The 18816-nt window shown below is 33.1% G+C and overlaps 2 protein-coding genes across 2 annotated transcripts in view; one reads left to right on the top strand and one right to left on the bottom strand.

Moving 5' to 3' along the window:
• The window catches only part of LOC118187467 (FH1/FH2 domain-containing protein 3-like), a 237732-nt gene that overhangs the window by 183678 nt on the left and 35238 nt on the right, over window positions 1–18816 (bottom strand). The window lies entirely within an intron of this gene.
• LOC118191596 (neuronal acetylcholine receptor subunit alpha-7-like) overlaps window positions 1–18816 on the top strand; it is a 38178-nt gene that overhangs the window by 3401 nt on the left and 15961 nt on the right. Inside the window, exons 2-4 of the mRNA XM_035362413.2 lie at window positions 8178–8344; window positions 10764–10808; window positions 15737–15840. Coding sequence (XP_035218304.1) covers window positions 8178–8344; window positions 10764–10808; window positions 15737–15840 — 316 coding nt within the window. The remainder of the gene's footprint in view (window positions 1–8177; window positions 8345–10763; window positions 10809–15736; window positions 15841–18816) is intronic.

Below are 18816 nucleotides of genomic sequence, written 5' to 3'. Positions count from 1 at the left end.
TATTTTTTCAGCATAATGTGTTCTAGTAGAATTAGTGAGTAAGATAGGTTGGATTTCGAGCACCTTTAACAAAATTCCGTAGTCTTCCTAAAACATTTTTATATTATTCCCTCAGTCTCTACATCTTGACCGATAATGGCAAAATTAAAATACATTATTTTCGCATTATTTGACTCAGTTTATAAGGTATTTCTCCCGCCTTCTTAGCATGCCTTCGTAGTGTAATGGTCAACACACCGGGCGTGTATTCCAAAGGTCCGTGGTTCCATTCCCGACGAAGGGCGTTGATCATTTTTCATCTCTCCTGTTTCGAAAGAACTTAATGTCTCTACACTGGCGCCCGAAATAAAAAATCTGATGTGTACACCACATGACTTCCTTGTACGGAATATTAAATTATACGCATTTTTTCTTGCATTTTATTTAAACTTATTAGATTGAATTAAACCTACTTCGCCGACAGCGCATAAACCACAACAGAATAAATGCATTCTTTAAAATTAACTTTGTTTACCATAGCGACACTCTGGCGCTAGGTTTAATTAACAGTATTATATTTCGTTCATATTATAACTCAGAATGCACAAAATGTATATCATTTAAACAATTATCTAATCGTTGCCACATGTTCTATTCAAATACTATAATAAAGCTAGAACTATGTATAAAAGAAATTAAGCAAACAAAGCAAAAAAGAAACAGTTTTTCACAGACGATTGAGTATTTCTCATTTAATTAATTCAGTTCTCACTTCGCGAGAAGGCAAAATTGCATAAAAACTCAAAATATCTATATTAAAAATTACGATGTAAATCTCAAACGCTTATTTCCTCGAAAAAATTCCAGAAAGAATTAAGCATGATTTAACTGGCAATAATAAATGAAGGCGTTATTTTTGTTGTTGCGAAGCTAAGTTTCTCTAGATTGGCAACAAATCCACTAGTCTCCTGTTTCAAATGTAAACATCAATGGTCGCCATTAAAAACAGGCTTAGCGGCAATTAAACAACTTTAAAACTGCTGATAATTCTAAAAATATTGCACACAGATTTACTAAAGGCATAAAAACAACATAATTCAATCATTTTTAAGGCAAAAAATGTACAATTTACAAACATCTAAGAGTAAAGAAACTGAGATCACTGAGCCTGGTAATAGAGTGGATATATATATAAATATTGTTGCGTGCGTACGGGTTCGTTATGAAATGAATGCACAAGTCCGATGAAAAATGAACAAAAATTTATTATTATCACAACAAAAATGCTTAAATTTTCTCAAATTATCATGCAGTATTACAATATCTCACAGTAGTTTTCTTTTAACTACTCAAATGTCAATAGAACGTAATTCAAAACAGCTAAAGAACGCTAATCCGCGAATTCGCTACAATCAACAACAGTAGTTTTCTAAACAACAACAAACTAAGCAACTACTACAAACTGAGATGTTTTCCTCCTTTTATAAGATTTTAAAATCACGCGCTAGAATTTTCCAGTACTTTCTCGAAATCAAAAAGAGATATTTATTTATTTAATGCACGCGCTCTTGTATGTTCAATTTTCCGGCTTAGCTTTCTTTTAATATTCGTCACGCGCTGCACTGCTCGAGAAATAAAACCATTTAATTTATAATTGAACTAACATTAGCTTTTTAAATACCAAATTCGTAACACTGCCCCCTTCCCAAGGACTGCACGTCCCGGGCAGTACAATCCCTGGACAGGAAGCTAAACTTACAACTGTGGCATAATTGCAACTGAGGCATAAACATTACATTACAATATCAAACAACATAAACAATAAATGCAATAACTAACTTAAACAAATCAAATGCTATCAAATACTAAATACAAAACAAATACTAAATACAAATAAAATACTAAATGCAAATCAAATACTAAATACAAATCAAATCAAATACACATTTAAAAACAAAAAGGACCATGGTCTGATACTATTTACAATTATTTACATTACGTACTATGGCCATAGTAATGAGCTAACCTGTCGTAAGAGTTCGAAGACTCACGGATCCGAACCACGGCGTCATTCGTGTTCAGTACTGTATATGGACCATCCGAAGGTGACTGTAATTTAGGACTCAGTCCTTTTCGTTGAATCGGGTTCCACAACCATACCTTGTCTCCTTTGTTGGATCTATGTCTAGTAGCTCTTGTGTCGCATCTGGTCTTCATTTTCTCCGTCGCCAAGTTGACTCGCTTTCGTGCAGAACGGTGCATCCCCTCAAACCGGGCCTGGGCATCTTGGATGTGTTCCTCAGGCGATGAAGGCGCATCCGTAGGGCGACTAAACAGGCGGTCACAAGGCAGACGAAGGTCTCGACCGAAGAGCTTCTGGGATGGAGAATAGCTGGTAGTCTTGAGTTTCTTTTCGACCCTGGTATGATTTCGGCAGCTTCCCAAGCTCGATCTTTCGGACAAGGCGTCGACATTTCCAGGCGAGGATCCCTTTTGAGGATGGATAGTCATGCCATCAGATGCTGAAAGCAGCTTATTGTTTTTGAAATCTAAGGAAAAATTGTATTTCCTTAAAAAGTCCAATCCGAGTATGCATGGATCTGTAATATCCGCCACATATGCCGTGTGATGGTAGGCGGCACTTCCAAACGTGATGTTTACGTTTAACTTCCCAGTTATGTCGATCTTGTCACCAGACGCAGTCTGAAGGGTAACACAGGATGGCGTCCAAATAAGTTTATCTTTAAACTGTTCAGCTGAATCTTTCCTAATGATGGTAACATTAGCTCCTGTGTCAATGATCATATTGCAATGAACTCCATCGATATTCCCATTGATGGACAGTCCGTTATTGTTGTCACTCACTATAGAGATCTTAAGCGCTTTAAAACAGGGTTTTTCATTATCTGGCAACATCCGTTCCTTGATATGGTCATTAATTTCTTTCCTGCGTCGTTGCTCAGAAATTGTCTCAATTTTCGTACCCTGGGGTGTTCTGCAATTCTTTCGTACGTGGCCTTCAGCTCCACAGTTCCAGCACTTTGGTTTCTTGTCAGTCCTTTTCCTTCCCGTGGCATTTAATTGTCTGTTTAAATCGTATGCCTTATTTTCCGTGCTCTGGGGAGTTCTGCAGTTCCTTCGTAGGTGGCCTTCAACACCGCAATTCCAGCACTTTAGGGTCGGTTTTGTTTCACCACTATTCCGTCTTAAAGCATTCACTGGTCTTGTCAACTCATCCGTTTCATTATCCGTGCCCTGGGGTGTTCTGCAATGCCGTCGTAGGTGACCTTCAGAACCACATCTCCAACATCTTACAGCCACTTTGTTCTCACTGCTACTCCGTATCAAATCTTCGACTTGTCTGGCTAAATCATCTAAACGAGCCATCAGTTGATCCACTGGCTCATGGACTCGCACAGCTCTAACTGGGTAGCGGTCTCGACGAGTGGCTTGCTGGGCTGCCTCAAATTTCATGGCGTACAACAGAGCGCTTTTTAAATCTTTTACATCCGCCATTCGTAGAGCTTTCTGTATTTCAGTATCTCGGATGCCGTCGATAAAGTATTGCAAGGACAGGATTTCCCTTGTTTCTGTCGGGCATTCCGAAAAGGCGAGATGGGACAGCCTTTCAACATCCGCGGCGAGCTCCTGAAGTGTTTCGGTAGGCTTCTGTTGACGAGATTTTAATTGGAGCCTGCTGTAGTCTTTTAAACACTTCTCCCCAAAGCGCAACTCCAAGGCGCCGGACAGAGCTTCGAAATCTAACCTTTTGTTTTCGGGAAGAGTCTGAAGGATATCCGCTGCGTCGGCTCTTAGAGAAGCGGCGAGATGACAGGCCTTAGCTTGGGAATCCCATCCATTCGCATCCGCCACGATAGAAAATTGTGTCTTATACACCTGCCAGGAGGTCTTCCCATCATATGTGGATAGCTTCAGAGGTGGACGAGCAGGCATTGGTAAGAATTTAAAATCATCACTCCTGCTCCCTGCCGACGCTACGAATTTCTTTAAAGTATCCATTTCTTTGGCAACTGCAGAAACTCTCTCATCAATTTGTTCTTTTACAGAAGAAACTCTTTCTTCTATTTCTTCTTTCACCGAAGAAACTCTTTCTTCAATATGTCCAACTTTATTTTCAACTGCGTCAATTCTGCCTTCCATAGCTTCAAATTTATTTTCTATTATGCAAGTAATTTCTCTTTTCATTTCTTCTTGACCAGCTTGAACGGCTTTCATTTCGTCCTTAACGGATTCCTGGCCCAATTTCATTTCTTCCTTAACGGATTCCTGGCCCAATTTCATTTCTTCCTTAAATGATGCTTGGCCAGCTTCCATCTTTTCTTGGAATGCAGCAAAAGCACTAATGAGCTGTCTCAATTGTTCTTCCATCGCTCTTGTTATTGGCATTCAAATCCCACTTCTGACACCAAAAATTGTTGCGTGCGTACGGGTTCGTTATGAAATGAATGCACAAGTCCGATGAAAAATGAACAAAAATTTATTATTATCACAACAAAAATGCTTAAATTTTCTCAAATTATCATGCAGTATTACAATATCTCACAGTAGTTTTCTTTTAACTACTCAAATGTCAATAGAACGTAATTCAAAACAGCTAAAGAACGCTAATCCGCGAATTCGCTACAATCAACAACAGTAGTTTTCTAAACAACAACAAACTAAGCAACTACTACAAACTGAGATGTTTTCCTCCTTTTATAAGATTTTAAAATCACGCGCTAGAATTTTCCAGTACTTTCTCGAAATCAAAAAGAGATATTTATTTATTTAATGCACGCGCTCTTGTATGTTCAATTTTCCGGCTTAGCTTTCTTTTAATATTCGTCACGCGCTGCACTGCTCGAGAAATAAAACCATTTAATTTATAATTGAACTAACATTAGCTTTTTAAATACCAAATTCGTAACAATATATTTATATATGTTTGGTGCTTCCGATGGCAACCAAAATACGAGGTGCACATCTACATGTTATAGCCGTCCTATATACAAAATTTCAACGTTCTGAGGCTACTCGTTTTTGAGTTATGCGAGATACGTACGTACATACGTTCGTACAGACGCCACGAAAAATTCTCTTCAGAATTCATTTTAAAGCAGTTATAATTTTTTTGGAGGAAACGAGTCTTTTATTCTGTCCTTACGTACAGATATCACGCAAAAACATCGTTAAATTGCATTCGACAGCGGTCAAAATGGATATTTTCGTTGAAATATGCTGCCTGAAACTTTTCGCGATTACAATACTTCCTTTTTACTTCGTACAAGGAAGTAAAAAGGTTGGTGGATGATGAATCTCCGTAGCCAGGATTTGGCGATTGGGTCGCCTAAACCCAGTCGCCCTTTAAAAGGGGGAGTATATAAGGTATTTCTCCCGCCTTCTTAACATGCCTTCGTAGTGTAGTGCTGAACACGCTGGGCGTGCATTCCAGAGGTTCGTGGTTTGATTTCCGGTGAAGCTGTTGCTCAGTTTTCATCTCTCCTGTTTCGAAATAACTTAATATCTCTACAAGTTATCATTCCCAAATTACTCAGTCTTTCAAACTTTATAAACTACATTTATCGCAATACTTAAATGCATTATGTTATAAATAGTATGGTTTTCTAGAGAGAGTAATAAATTACGCAAAACGCATTAATTTACTGCCACTATTTACAATATATTAATTTACTATCATTATTTACAATATATTAATTTACTGCCATTATTTACATTATATCTTAATCTTAAATTTTCAGAACGCTGGCAACAGAAATTCTTATGTTTTAAATAAAAAAATCTGATGTGTACACCACATGACTTGTAGGGGATGTTAAATTATACGCATTTTTTATGCATTTCATTTAAAATTATTTCCTCAAATTCCAGATTTCTCATTCAGTTAATTCAGTTCTCCTTTCGCGGCATAGCGAAAACACTTAAAACATCAAAATATCTTTATTAAATATTGAAAAGTATAATTAAAACAATTAAAAAAACAAGCTTTGCAATTAAAATTACAGTTTCTTCGCAAAAATAAGCAAATCGGTCAATGTGCAAAAAGGCATATTTTTTGATGCACAAAACTGAAAGTTTACTTTTGGATCCCATTCGACAAAAACACTCTGAAGGTGCAGAAACTGACTTAATTCATTATTTTGCTAAGTTTCAAATGTAAACATATATGGTTGCTATAGTAAACAAAAATTACGCTTAGCCGCACTTAAACAACTTTTTAATTGTTGTTAAATTTAAACTATTGCATGCAGATTAACTGAAGGCAATAAAAACCTTAAACGGAAGATATATATATATATATATATATATATACCTTCGGTGCAACCGATTGCCCCCTAAACGGGAGGTGAACATCTACATGTTATAGCAGTCCTACATACAAAATTGCAACGTTCTGAGACTAATCGTTTTGAGTTTTGCGAGATACATGCATACATATATACTTACGTATAGACATCACGAAAAAAATCTCTTCTGGATCCATTTTAAATCCTATTTGTAACCCGTTTTGGGAAAAGAGTCGTTTATTCTCCTCTTACGTGCAGATGTCATGCAAAAACATCGTTAAATCCCATTGGATAGCTGTCAAAATGGATATTTTCGTTGAAATATGATACCCGAACGTTTTCGCGATTTCAATACTTCCTTTACTTCGTACAAGGAAGTAAAATATCTGATGTGTACACCACATGACTTGCTTGTACGGAATATTCAATTATACGCATTTTTTGCTGCATTTCATTTAAGCTTATTTCATTGGAGATATGCATCTCATTCAATTAATTCAGTTCTCACTTTGCGGCAAGGCAAAAATACATAAAAACTCAAAATACCTTCATTGAAACTTGAAAGCTGAACACCAAATACATAAACACCAAATACAGTTAAAACAATTTTTTAAAAAAATTACAAATAAAATTAGAGTGTCTGCGCAAAAATAAATAATTCGGTCAGCAGGAAAAAGGCAGAATTTTCGGTGCACAAAACTAACAATTTCCTTTTGGTCCCACTCGGCAAAACGACACTAAAGGTGCAGAAAAGACTAATTCACTGTTCTACTAAATTTCAAATGTAAATACGTAGGTAATGCTATAGTAAGAAAAATTAGGCTTAGCAGCACTTGAATAATTTATAAATTGTTGATAATTCTACAACTATCGTATGCACATTAACTAAAGGCATAAAAACCTTAACCGGAAGCTAAGAAGAACATAATTCAATCATTTTTAAAGCAAAAGATGCGCAATTTACATGCAAATATAAGTACATACATACATAAGTACAGACGCCACGAAAAAAATCGCTTCTGTATCAATTTTAAATAAGTTTTATAATTCGTTTGGGGTTTACGTTCCTTCCACCTATGCTTACGTATAGATGTCACGAAAACATCGCTAAATTGCATTCGATAGGCGGTAAAAAAGGATATTTTCGTTGAAATATGATACTCGGAATTTTTCATGATTACAATATTTCCTTTACTTTGTACAAGGAAATAAAAAGTAAGCTCACCGAGACGAATAACAGAGTGGATATATATATACTTTTGGTGCAGCCGATTTGAACCAAAACGGGAGGTGCACAACTACATGTTTTAGCAGTCCTATATACGAAATTTCATCGTTTTGAGTCTATTCGTTTCTGAGTTATCCGAGATAAATACATACATAAGTACATGCGTACAAACGTCCAGAAAACATCTCTTCTGTATCAATTTTGTAATCCGTTTTGGGGAAAAAAGTGCTTTATTGTGTTCTTACGTGCAGATGACACGCAAAAAACACCGTTAAATTGCATTAGACAACAGTCAAAACAGATATTTTCTTTGAAATCAGATACCCGAAATTCACCGAGAATACAATATTTCCTTTGCTTCGTACAAGGAAGTAAAAATGAAGTGAGTTGTTTTTGGATATCATACACTGGTTATCATAAATTAAGGAAAAATTACAAAAATAGCGATAACTCCCTCAAAAATAAGCCAAACCGTGTAAAATTTGAATATGTTGCCAAGTGAGAGTAGCTGAGTAAAACTGCAATATGCAAATTAGTGGCACTGCGCTCGGAATACGTCATCTGCGAGGAGCATAAAAGTCCATGTATGAGAGTAAGCCCACAATTTTCCAATTTAATAATTTAATAATTTCTAATTTCTATAAATATTTTTAACTGTTTTTCAGTATTACTTAATGATGCATCCTGTGATAGTCCCGAGATTATGGATCAAATAAAAGCCGTAAAGGATAAAATCCTGAAAAATTATGACAGAACGGTTAGACCTACTTTCAACGGATCAAATACTACAGAAGTGGAATCAAGATTTATACCTCGGCAGATCCTGAAATTAGTAAGCTCCTTAACGATTTGTTTTTAATGCTAAATAATAATTATAAAGCAAGTATAAATATTTAAAAATACTTCATTTTTTTTTTTTTTTTTTTTTTTAATTTTGAAGAACAGGTTTAATTTTTCATTTGAATATCAGAATTCTTTAACTGTCGATAGCTGTGTGGGTAGCTTGCGCTTTAATTTGAAAAAATAGGGTAAATGTACTTGTAAGAAGAGGGTTTTTTAATGATTAATGTTATTAGTTATTTAATGTTAGCCAAGCTGCAATTCAATCTGTTTATCTGCTGTTGCATGTTTTGATCGGTCGTCAACTCGTACTTAAAATTATGAAACATAAAAATAATTTTTAACTGTCATCTATAAGGTATTTTTCCCGCTTTCCTAGCGTGCTTTCGGGGTGTAGAGGTTCTGCACGCTGGGCCGGTATTTCAGAGGTCAGTGGTTCGATTCACGGCGAAGGCGGTTGCTAATTTCTCATCTCTCTTGCTTCCAAAAAATACCTAATGTCTCTACAGTGGCGCCCAAACTAAAAGGGTGTTGGATGACGATTCTCCGCACCCAGGATTTGGCGATTGGGTCCCCTAAAATCCCCAGTCGCCCTTTAAAAAGGGGGAGTATATAAGATATTTCTCCCGCTTGCCCTCGTGGTGTAGTGGTCTGCACGCTAGGCCGGTATTCCAGAGGTCCGTGGTTCGATTCCCGGCGAAGGTGATTGATCATTTTTCGTCTTTTCTGCTTCCAAAAAATGAAAAATCCTAATGTCTCTACACATCTTTTAGAATAGTTAAATATTGAAAAGTTCATTCAAAATATTTTCATGCAGAATTTTTTAATCTTTCTATAAATATTAAATTAAATTCTACTCATGCTCTGTCACCATATACAAAATGTTTTCATGAAGCATATTTATTCTTGTGCTTCTGCAACATGTTGGGATAAAAGGATTTACTGATCCTATGATTTTCCTAATTAGAAAGCCTCCACAAAAAAAGTATCATTCAACTTATTTTATGTCTAAAGACAGTGGTGATGATTTAGCTTCCAACATGTAAAAGTAAGAATTTTTTAAATTTTAGTTCATATCACTAAAGCATTCGGAGCTTTATTATCTTGATAAATTGTGAACCCTCTCATGGCAAATCCCTTCCTCATACGAGAGACTACATTTGAGAATTATCAGTATTGCTGACGACATAAAAAATTTCCTTGTATTTAATACCATATTTCTGGTATGGTCACCTCCAAAGGAAACTAAAATCATCCTGAAATATAGATGGTCATCTTAGAGAAGTGTTTATAGTGCATTTATAGTAAAATAAGATGAGAACAAACTGTCTTATCAGTTATTAAATGTTTAACGTTTTCAATAATTTTCATATATTCTGAAATATTAATTAATATAATTTATCTGTTCATATTTTGATCACAAATTTGTTTTATAGTTTTTAAAAACCCACATACAAATTTATTGGTATCATTATATTAATCTTACCAATAGATCTACTGCGTAAGATGCCCACAGAAAGAATATTGCGTAACATTTCTAGCAGATTAAATAAAGAATTTTTTTTAATAATTCATAATTTTAAAAATAAACAATTGATAATTTAATAATCGCTGGATCTACTAAAGTGCTTTTCCATCATTCAATCTAATAAGCATTAGTTTATTATATCCGATAGCATCACCAGCTTTAGTAATAAATAGTGCGTTGCCATTTAGATTCTGGAAAAAATATTAACTTATTTTATTCAGATTATTATTTTATGCAACGCATTAAAATACCGTTATTGTTGTGGAATTTTTCATAAATGAAGAAAATGTTTTTTAAAAGTTATGATTTGATAAATCATAGCAGCTGATTTAGAATTATTGAAAAAGGAGACCATAACTGGTTGCTAAAATCAAGCTTCTTAATTTAAAACTAATATTAAACATACATTAGAGATTATTTATATCAAACTGTAATAAGAATGGATATTCATAAAAACCTGAGAAATTTTAATTTTATCCTAACTATATTTCTCTTTGGAGAATTATTTTAAAACATTCGATTCAGAAACTGTATTAAGTTTGGAAATTTTGAAATAATCTGTTATTTTAATAGAAAAGGTGGACAATTTTAAGAAACTATGACCTACTGCTCGTCCTCTCAGATGTTACATTAACTTCGTTTTCAAAGAAATTGTTTCTATCCTGAATCTTCCTTTTTTCCATCTGCCAGATATATATATAAATGAAATAAAGAAAATATTTTTATTGTAATGATGCATCATAATCTGTCTAAAAATAGAATTCAATTGTTTCATGATTATAAACGTAGTGTATATGTTCAAATAAAATAACAGATTTGAAATGTTTTATCAAGTTCACAACGTTAGTTTGAAACTAAGTTTTTTTTTTCTTTTTCCTTACAGGACGAAGAAACTGCCATTTTTTGGTTGGATTCCTATTATTTCATGGTAATTTTTTTAAATTATTGTTATCAATAAATAGCATTCATTTAAAGTTCTCTTGATATAAACCTGTCACCTCCGTAAAATAAATTAAAATTCACATTGACAGCAAAAGTAGGTATCATAATTTGTCAGGAAACAGCATGAAATTGTCAAAATCAAAGTAGGTAAAAATTGTTTGTCAGAAATATTTAATCAGTTATAGAAGAGATTATATGACGGTATAATTGCTATAATTTACTTACTAACTTAAACAGTTATTATATTTTGATTTCTTCAATCATTAACTATTTGTTTGAGGTAAAAGAATATTTTATGTGACGATAAGCTAAATCATTTTTATCTGAATTCTCACAATAAGAAACAAACTTAAAATATTAATTTTATACAAAAAATTATTAAAAACTACTTTTTTTACGATGTATTAAAAACAAAATTTAAATAAAATGTAAGTTTTCATTATAGTGTTAAATATTATAAGACTTTCATTAGATATATACTAACTTCATTTTGTTGTTATGAAGTCAAACATGGATTCAACGATTGCCAAAATTCTCTTGCATATTATCGTTAAATCAGGATTATCATTAAATTCAGCAATAAGCTTAATTTAATTTTAAACATGATATCTATTATAAAATGCTAAATTTCTTACTTGGATTTTCTAATTTTTTCTTCTCTTATATCTCAGACAGAAAAAAGGGACAAATGTATTAACAGTATATTGTAGAGAATAAACCCTTTTAAATAAATTTATTAACGAGAGAACAGGAGTAAAACAAATGATAACGAGATTCTTCTCTTGAAAACAAATTCTAATATTTTTTCTTCATTCCAAACTCTTTTACTGTTGCCACTTGAGAAAAAAGAAAATCACAATGCGAAGAGTTTGACAGCTTTTCATCAAACGATGGAGCCGCATTTTTAATTTTTTTTTTTTTTTTTTTTTTTTTTTTTTTTTTTTTTTTTTAATTGTAGGGAAGTTTTTATTGGTTTTATAAGATTCCAGGTGAATAAATAAAAACATTTGCTAAATCGAGATTGATTAAATTTGCTTAGTTACTTTTGCAACATAATTCGAAAAATAGATTAATCAAAATGAAATCCATTTCATACTTCTCCTAACGCTGATCATAAAAATTTAATAAAAGGATATGAAAAGTCGATATCTGATACCGTAAAATTAATCCTCTACGGCAGCGGTTCTCAACGTTTTGACTAACGCGTATGATCTAAACAAGAACTGAAAAACTTAAGTACCACCGTTACATTTTACAATGATTATTTTTCAGTTTCTTAATATAAAAAATATATGTAAAATATAAAAAATACGATGGCTTTGCTCTACGCGAATAGGCAACCTCTAACTTTCCGTAATTTCAGGATCTTACCCCCATAGACCAGTACTTTCGAGAACATTCTGGCATGTTATGTAATCGCTACTATAAATGCAGAGTTCGCGCCATTTTTAGTGAGACAGCTGCCTACCATGGCTGCTATAAGACCTTGCGCTGCTCTGTCCCTTCTTCTTTCCTTTGTTAGAATAGTTATGACGTCGAAAGCTTAAATTTAACCTTATTTTTAATTTAAATCATTATTGGATGTGTAATTTTAGAGAATCTAAAAGAATAGTGATTTGGCATTTTAAGTGAATAAAGATATGGAGTTTTTAAAAGTGAAATTCTGCTGTTTCTTCAATTTGGCTGCGTTCCACTTCGCAATGACTTGTGATACTTCTTTGGCAATATGAAGTAACTCCATTGAAGAAACACAGAAAAACTTTATTTAGCACTCAAAATGGTGACATACAAAACAAGAAGAAAAAAAACGAATTCTCACATTTTAAAATAAAATACATTCTTCGTGCGAGAGTCGCACGTGGCACTCGAACCTGGTTTCAAACATTGCCATTCGCATATACCTTAATGTTCATCTAATTAAAGTATTTATTTTAAACTACAAGATTATAATAATATTTAAAGCTGTTACAGACTGCAACCGGACTCTGATATGACCAGATTGCTAAGCCAATGCCCATCTACTGCAAATATCACCATATATATATATTGCCATTTGCACAACCTATAGGCTATTTGTATTAAATGTACACACATAAAATATATTAGATTAAAAACTGGTTACCATTTTAATTATCAAAATTTAGGTTATAATACTTTAATTCTAAAATTTAGTGAGAAACTTGGCCCCAGTTTAAGAGAGATCAGTTTCTTTATGTCTGGCCTTATTTTAACAATAAATAAGGATTTAATTTTTATTTTGTTCTGTATTTCTTTTTCAAATAAAAAACGTGGAAGTTAATACTTATTCACACAAACAGGTTGCCCAAAAAGGCAATAAAAATTTAACAGTTTTATTTGAAACGCCTTTAAATTCCTTTTTTTTTTTTTTTTTTTTTTTTTTTAGTTCAGCCAAAAGTTAACGGGTGTGTTATTTTTGAAATTTTCAGTTAGAGTTTGATCACAGGAAATTTGCATCAATTTTTCTTTTTCTTCCCAAGATTTTTTAATTTAATAGTTAAACATACATTGTTTTGCTTACCACTTATATTTCTCTTGCGTGCCACCAGTGGTACGCGTACCACTACGGGTACCGGTGGTACTACTACCACTAAACAACTATGCGTACCACCGGTTGAGAACCGCTGCTCTACGGTATGGAATTTTCTTTGATTAGTAAAGTACTACAATTTAGCAATACAAATAAGTTAAATAATAGTATGCAGGCTTTATTATATTGAAAAATCAATTAGCTTAAAAAATGTTAACCGATTTTTGCGCAAATATGGCAACACAAACAATTTTACTTCCTTATGTGAAATAAGGGAAGTATTGGAATGGCGAAGAATTTCGAGTATATGAGATTTTTTGTACATGAGACTGCTATAGCACGTAGTTGTGTACCTCTCTTTTTGGTTGCAATCGGCTGCACCAAAAGTATACCTATAATAGTATACCTACTCTGTTACTCGTCTTTAGGAGCTCAGTATTTTTATTCTTATATTTTGGTAAATTGTGCATTTTCTTTTTTTTTTTTTTTTGCTTTAAAAGTGATGGAATTATGTTCTTCTTATGTCCCGGTTAAGCTTTTTATGTCTTTAGTTATTTTTCATGTAATAGTTGTTGAATTATTAACAATTTAATGTTGTTTAAGTGGTACTAAGCCTAACAAAGCCGCCATTTGTTCACGTTTGAAATTCTTAGTAGAATAGAAAATTCAGTCAGTTTTTGCACCAACTTCAGTGTCTTTTCGTCGAGTGGAACCCAAAGTAAACTTTGAGTTTTGTGCCCCGAAAAATTGTTTTCCTGGCCGCTGACTAAATTGCTTGTTTTTGAGTAGAAACTCTAATTTTAACTGTAAAAAAGTTTGTTAACTCTTTTTAACTGTATTTGATGTTTATGCTTTCCTGTATTTTGCAATTTTTAATGAAGATGTCGTGAGTTTTTATATAATTTTGCCTTCCCGCGAAGTAAGAACTGATTATTCTTTATAATTCTAATAATTATTCTTTATAATTATTTAATGAGAAATACAGGGTGTTTATAAAGTCCTGGACCCATTTTGATGGTTAATAACTCATAAACTAATGAAGATATAAACAAACTTATGGCATTTATTGATGGAATAACTTATATATTTTCCTTTTCAGGTTTGAATATCTTTACTTTAGTAAATATCGTCTGCGCGTGTGGCTAATTTCAGATAATTTCATTTTCCAGTCTAAATATCTGTACTTTTCTAAATTTCGTCTGTAATATCATTAAACGTACTTTCATCTTTCTGGCATTGTTAATTGCCATAATGTGCGCATATGGGGATCTGAAAACCCCCATGAATACCGTGAGGCACAAAGGGATTCCCCAAAGGTTAATGTGTGGTGTGGACTAATGCACGACCGAGTCATTGGACCTTTCTTTTTTTTACAGAAAAGACGGTCTCGTCAGTCGTATACTTAGACATGTTGGAAAACTTCGTATTTCCACAACTAGAAGAGCTTCAGCCACATATCTTTTTGCAAAAAGATGGTGCACCACGTCATTGGGCTATCATCGTTCGTAGTTCTTTGAATGACCATTTTACAGGAAGATGGATTTTGCGAGGAGGTTCAGTTCCTTGGCCACCCAGATCACCTGATATAACGCCGCTGGACTTTTTCCTTTGGGGATTTGTAAAGGACAACGTTTACAGTAGGAGAGTGTCGAACATGGATGACCTAAAAGCCAGAATTACAACCGCAATAGCCTCTGTGGATACCGACATGCTTGCCGGTACCTGGCGTGAAATTGAATATCGACTTGATATTCTCCGTGCGACAAAGGGGGCACACGTGGAAGTTCATTGACAAGGGTCATGAAACTTTTTGAGTCTATCTAACCATTTATGTTATTAATTTTAATCTATCTTTATTATTTTATGAGTTATTAAACATAAAAACGGGTCCGGGACTTTATAAACACCCTGTATATCTCTAATGAAATTCGAGGAAATAATTTTATATGAAATGCAGTAAAAAATTTTCATAGGCCGTACAAGGAAGTCATGTCGTGTCTCAGATTTTTATTGTATGTATTAAGAAAAGAATATTTATTAAAATACTATATATATTAAATATTTGAGTAATTTAATTATCTGTGTAATTTTTGCTCATTTATAATTATGAATTATTAGGCTAGAATGGATGTAATATAAAATATTACACAAAATTAATGAAATACGAGTTTTACAAGCACTTTATATTCTACTTGACATATCTAGAAATCTGTCTAAAATGTATCTAATATCAATGAGAGTTTCGCTTTCATCAGAATGATGGCATAAATTACTTACAGAATTAGTTACTGAGTATTATATTTTGTAAGAGCTTCTTAATTTTCATATTGAAGGATTTTGATTGCTGCTTTTGTACATTTTTTCAGGGATGGATTGACCCGAGGTTGCGATGGAATACTAGTGATTACGATGGTTACTTGCAGCTCCCAAGGAGCTTAGTGTGGGTCCCAGATATCACAATTTTCAATAGGTAAATATATCGTACGTGTGTGTCAAACATAGCTATCAGCTAAAATAATCATTATAAAAATAAATACCGTATTTTTTTTACTGTATAAGAGAAAGTATATTTTAATAGGTAAAAGTAACATTTGTAATACAAATTCCAGTTTCTTTAATCTCAAACAGAATGAATATTTTCTTCACACAACCTGTATAAAAAATTAATGTTAGCTCTTATCAAAAAGTCAGACTTTTCAACTTGAAAAATTCAATATAAGTCGATTTTTTTTAACTAACTTTCTCCATAAGCTGATGTAAGATGTTAACTCCAAACTTCTGCTGTTTAAAAAAAAACTTCAATTTATTTTACAAATATATTCTTTAAAGCTGATGTTTTTTGTCTTTTTTTTTTTTTTTTTTTTTTTTTTTTTTTTTTTTTTTTTACCTTAACGTAGTTTCATTCTTAAGAAATCAAACGCCTCTAATATATTATTTAAAGCCTTTATTTAACATTTCTGCTTATTTGCCATTTTTACGTATTAAGAGTATAATATCATCACTAAATCTTAAATTACTGTAGTTCTTTAATTTAATTATTTTTCGATTTTTCTGGTAGATGAAAATAATATTTATCATTAATACATTTGCCATTGCTTCTTACATTTCTACGTAGGCATACATATTAATATACGTAGGCATACGTATATTAATATGTATGCCTACGTAGAATTTGTGACTTGTTAAGAGTAATTTGATGAAAATTTCTGTGTGTGTGGGTGTGTGTGATTATGGCAAAGCCTCGAGGGCTATCTGCCTAAGGGGAGTGATGCCTTCGTGGAGGACTTTCTAAGGGAAACTGGCTCGTATACACGTTACACATGGGGAAAACCACGAAAACGCCCATGCAGCCAGCCCGTTCGCGGGATTCGAACCTCGGACCGAACTACCAGTGTTCAGCGACTTTACCGCTCGGCCGCTGGTGGGCCTGAAAATTTTTGATTCGACTATTTTTTGCCTTCTAATGTGGTTAGTTTTGGCTTAACGAAGTCGATTGAATGCCGCGTGAGGATAGTCAATAAATATATTACAAACAGCTACAAAAATGAAACTGTATGAAGTACTTATGTAGCATATAACTTTTTTTTTTTTTTTTATTATTCTTATCTCATCGACGTAGGAGAGAGGCAACACTTTTGACCGTAGCTGTGGGTTGCTAGAGTAGATACATACGGAACTTTAGTTGAATGTTTGCGAATGTTTTCGGAGAAGATGAATTCTGATGTACCACACATGTGAATATCACTCGTAGCTACGTCGGGTCTCTACAGAAGCTTCCGAAGAAATGGTCACCTTTATTCCATGAGAGTCTAATGGGCCTGCCTTGCCACATGAGGCCTGGACACGTTTCTATCGAACTGCAACTTGAAGCTGCAACATTATAATGCAGTATAATGCAAAAATAATGCACAGTTCTTGTCTGCAGAAGTGAATAAGGATGCTAGCAAAAATATTACTTCTACTTCCATAGCAGCACAGAAATACGTTGCATCCACTTACTGTTCTAATTTACATTCTTCTAGCAAGAAATCCACTTCGCCCAGACAGGCGCTCACGATTGACAGCATTGCTAAACCATACTTCATAACTGCAAAATCATACTTTATAATTCTTTCATCGTGAAGTAGATTGTGTTGCTATGTGATGACATCTTTTGATCTTTGTAAGTACATTATACTGCATTATAATGCAAAAGTCATTTTTGGCTCTTGTCTGCGGAAACGAAGATTGAATATTCAAGAAGTTGATATTTCTTGGAACTGACCATTTCTTATTATAGCACAATAGTTTTTAACCTACTTTCTGTCATAATAACCATCATGCCAATTGCTTCTGTAACAAGTGTTATCATATATGTAATATAGGTTCGCAGACTCCTTTTTTGCGTTTCTATTTAAGAAAACAAAGAAAACACAAAGTTTATAAAGAAACAATTTACAACAAAGAAACTTTTTTTCAGATCCTTCAGGCATTAAAGATAAATTGGAGAAGGATCTGTGATATGATTGGTATAAAAGGAATTTGTATAGAGATTTAATAAACATTTTCACCCACTGGATATAGGCAAGATATTACATTTTTATCTAAAATTACGATTACCTTTATTAATAAGGAATTAAAATTACTTTATACCAAATATTTTTCATCACAAATTATCAAGTGAGTAAGAAAAGACGGTTTTTCTGCATATATAGTCAAATTCCTTGAAGTAATAGATATACGCTTGTTCTACACAGAATTAGTTCCTACAGTTGAAACCATTTTTGAATACGCCACACAATTATGCTAAAGTTTTCTTTGAAATTCGGGAAAATGTTTAGAAAAAATAAATAGCTTTTTGATTTTATTTAAAAGCTATTAACATTGCTTTTGATGAAACTTCCACTACAGTTGCAGTAACTTAAAAAGCAATAGAATATATAGATACATATTCAATACATTTCCCGTTTATTTGCGTTATCTCAGATAATATAACCTGCGGCCAATCTCCTTTTTTGACATAAAAAGGCAATGGCTCATTTTCGCACTCATCATTTCCAACAATTATGCTATTTTAATACGTTTTGCACAAATTCTTTTAAGTTTAAAAATTTCTCTTTTAAACTTTTTACTTAAGTTATATATTACATTAAAAATTATATGTATCTCTAAACGCATGCCCAAAAACTTTTATTTTAATTAACGATGTCATTATTAAATTTCTAAAAATGTACTACATTTACGATGGAATTGACTACTTTAGGTGCGCTTTCACGAATTTAAGCTCTATATTACTACTCATAGCTATTCATATCAGAAAGAAACGGAAAAATTGTCTGATAAAGAAAGACTTTAAAAACAGCCCATAAATAACAGTAGTTTTCACATCCAAAAGTCCTCTTCTGGAATACTGCCAGCATCAACGATTTTTCAAACAAAATAATAAATATGCCTTTCGAACATGCTT

This window comes from Stegodyphus dumicola, chromosome 4 (genome assembly GCF_044657685.1).
Source record: "Stegodyphus dumicola isolate Sdum_Otavi_A_Nest chromosome 4, ASM4465768v1".
NCBI lineage: Eukaryota > Metazoa > Arthropoda > Arachnida > Araneae > Eresidae > Stegodyphus > Stegodyphus dumicola.
The sequence above is the reverse complement of the archived record's forward strand: the minus strand, read 5'-3'. Positions and strand labels throughout refer to the sequence as shown.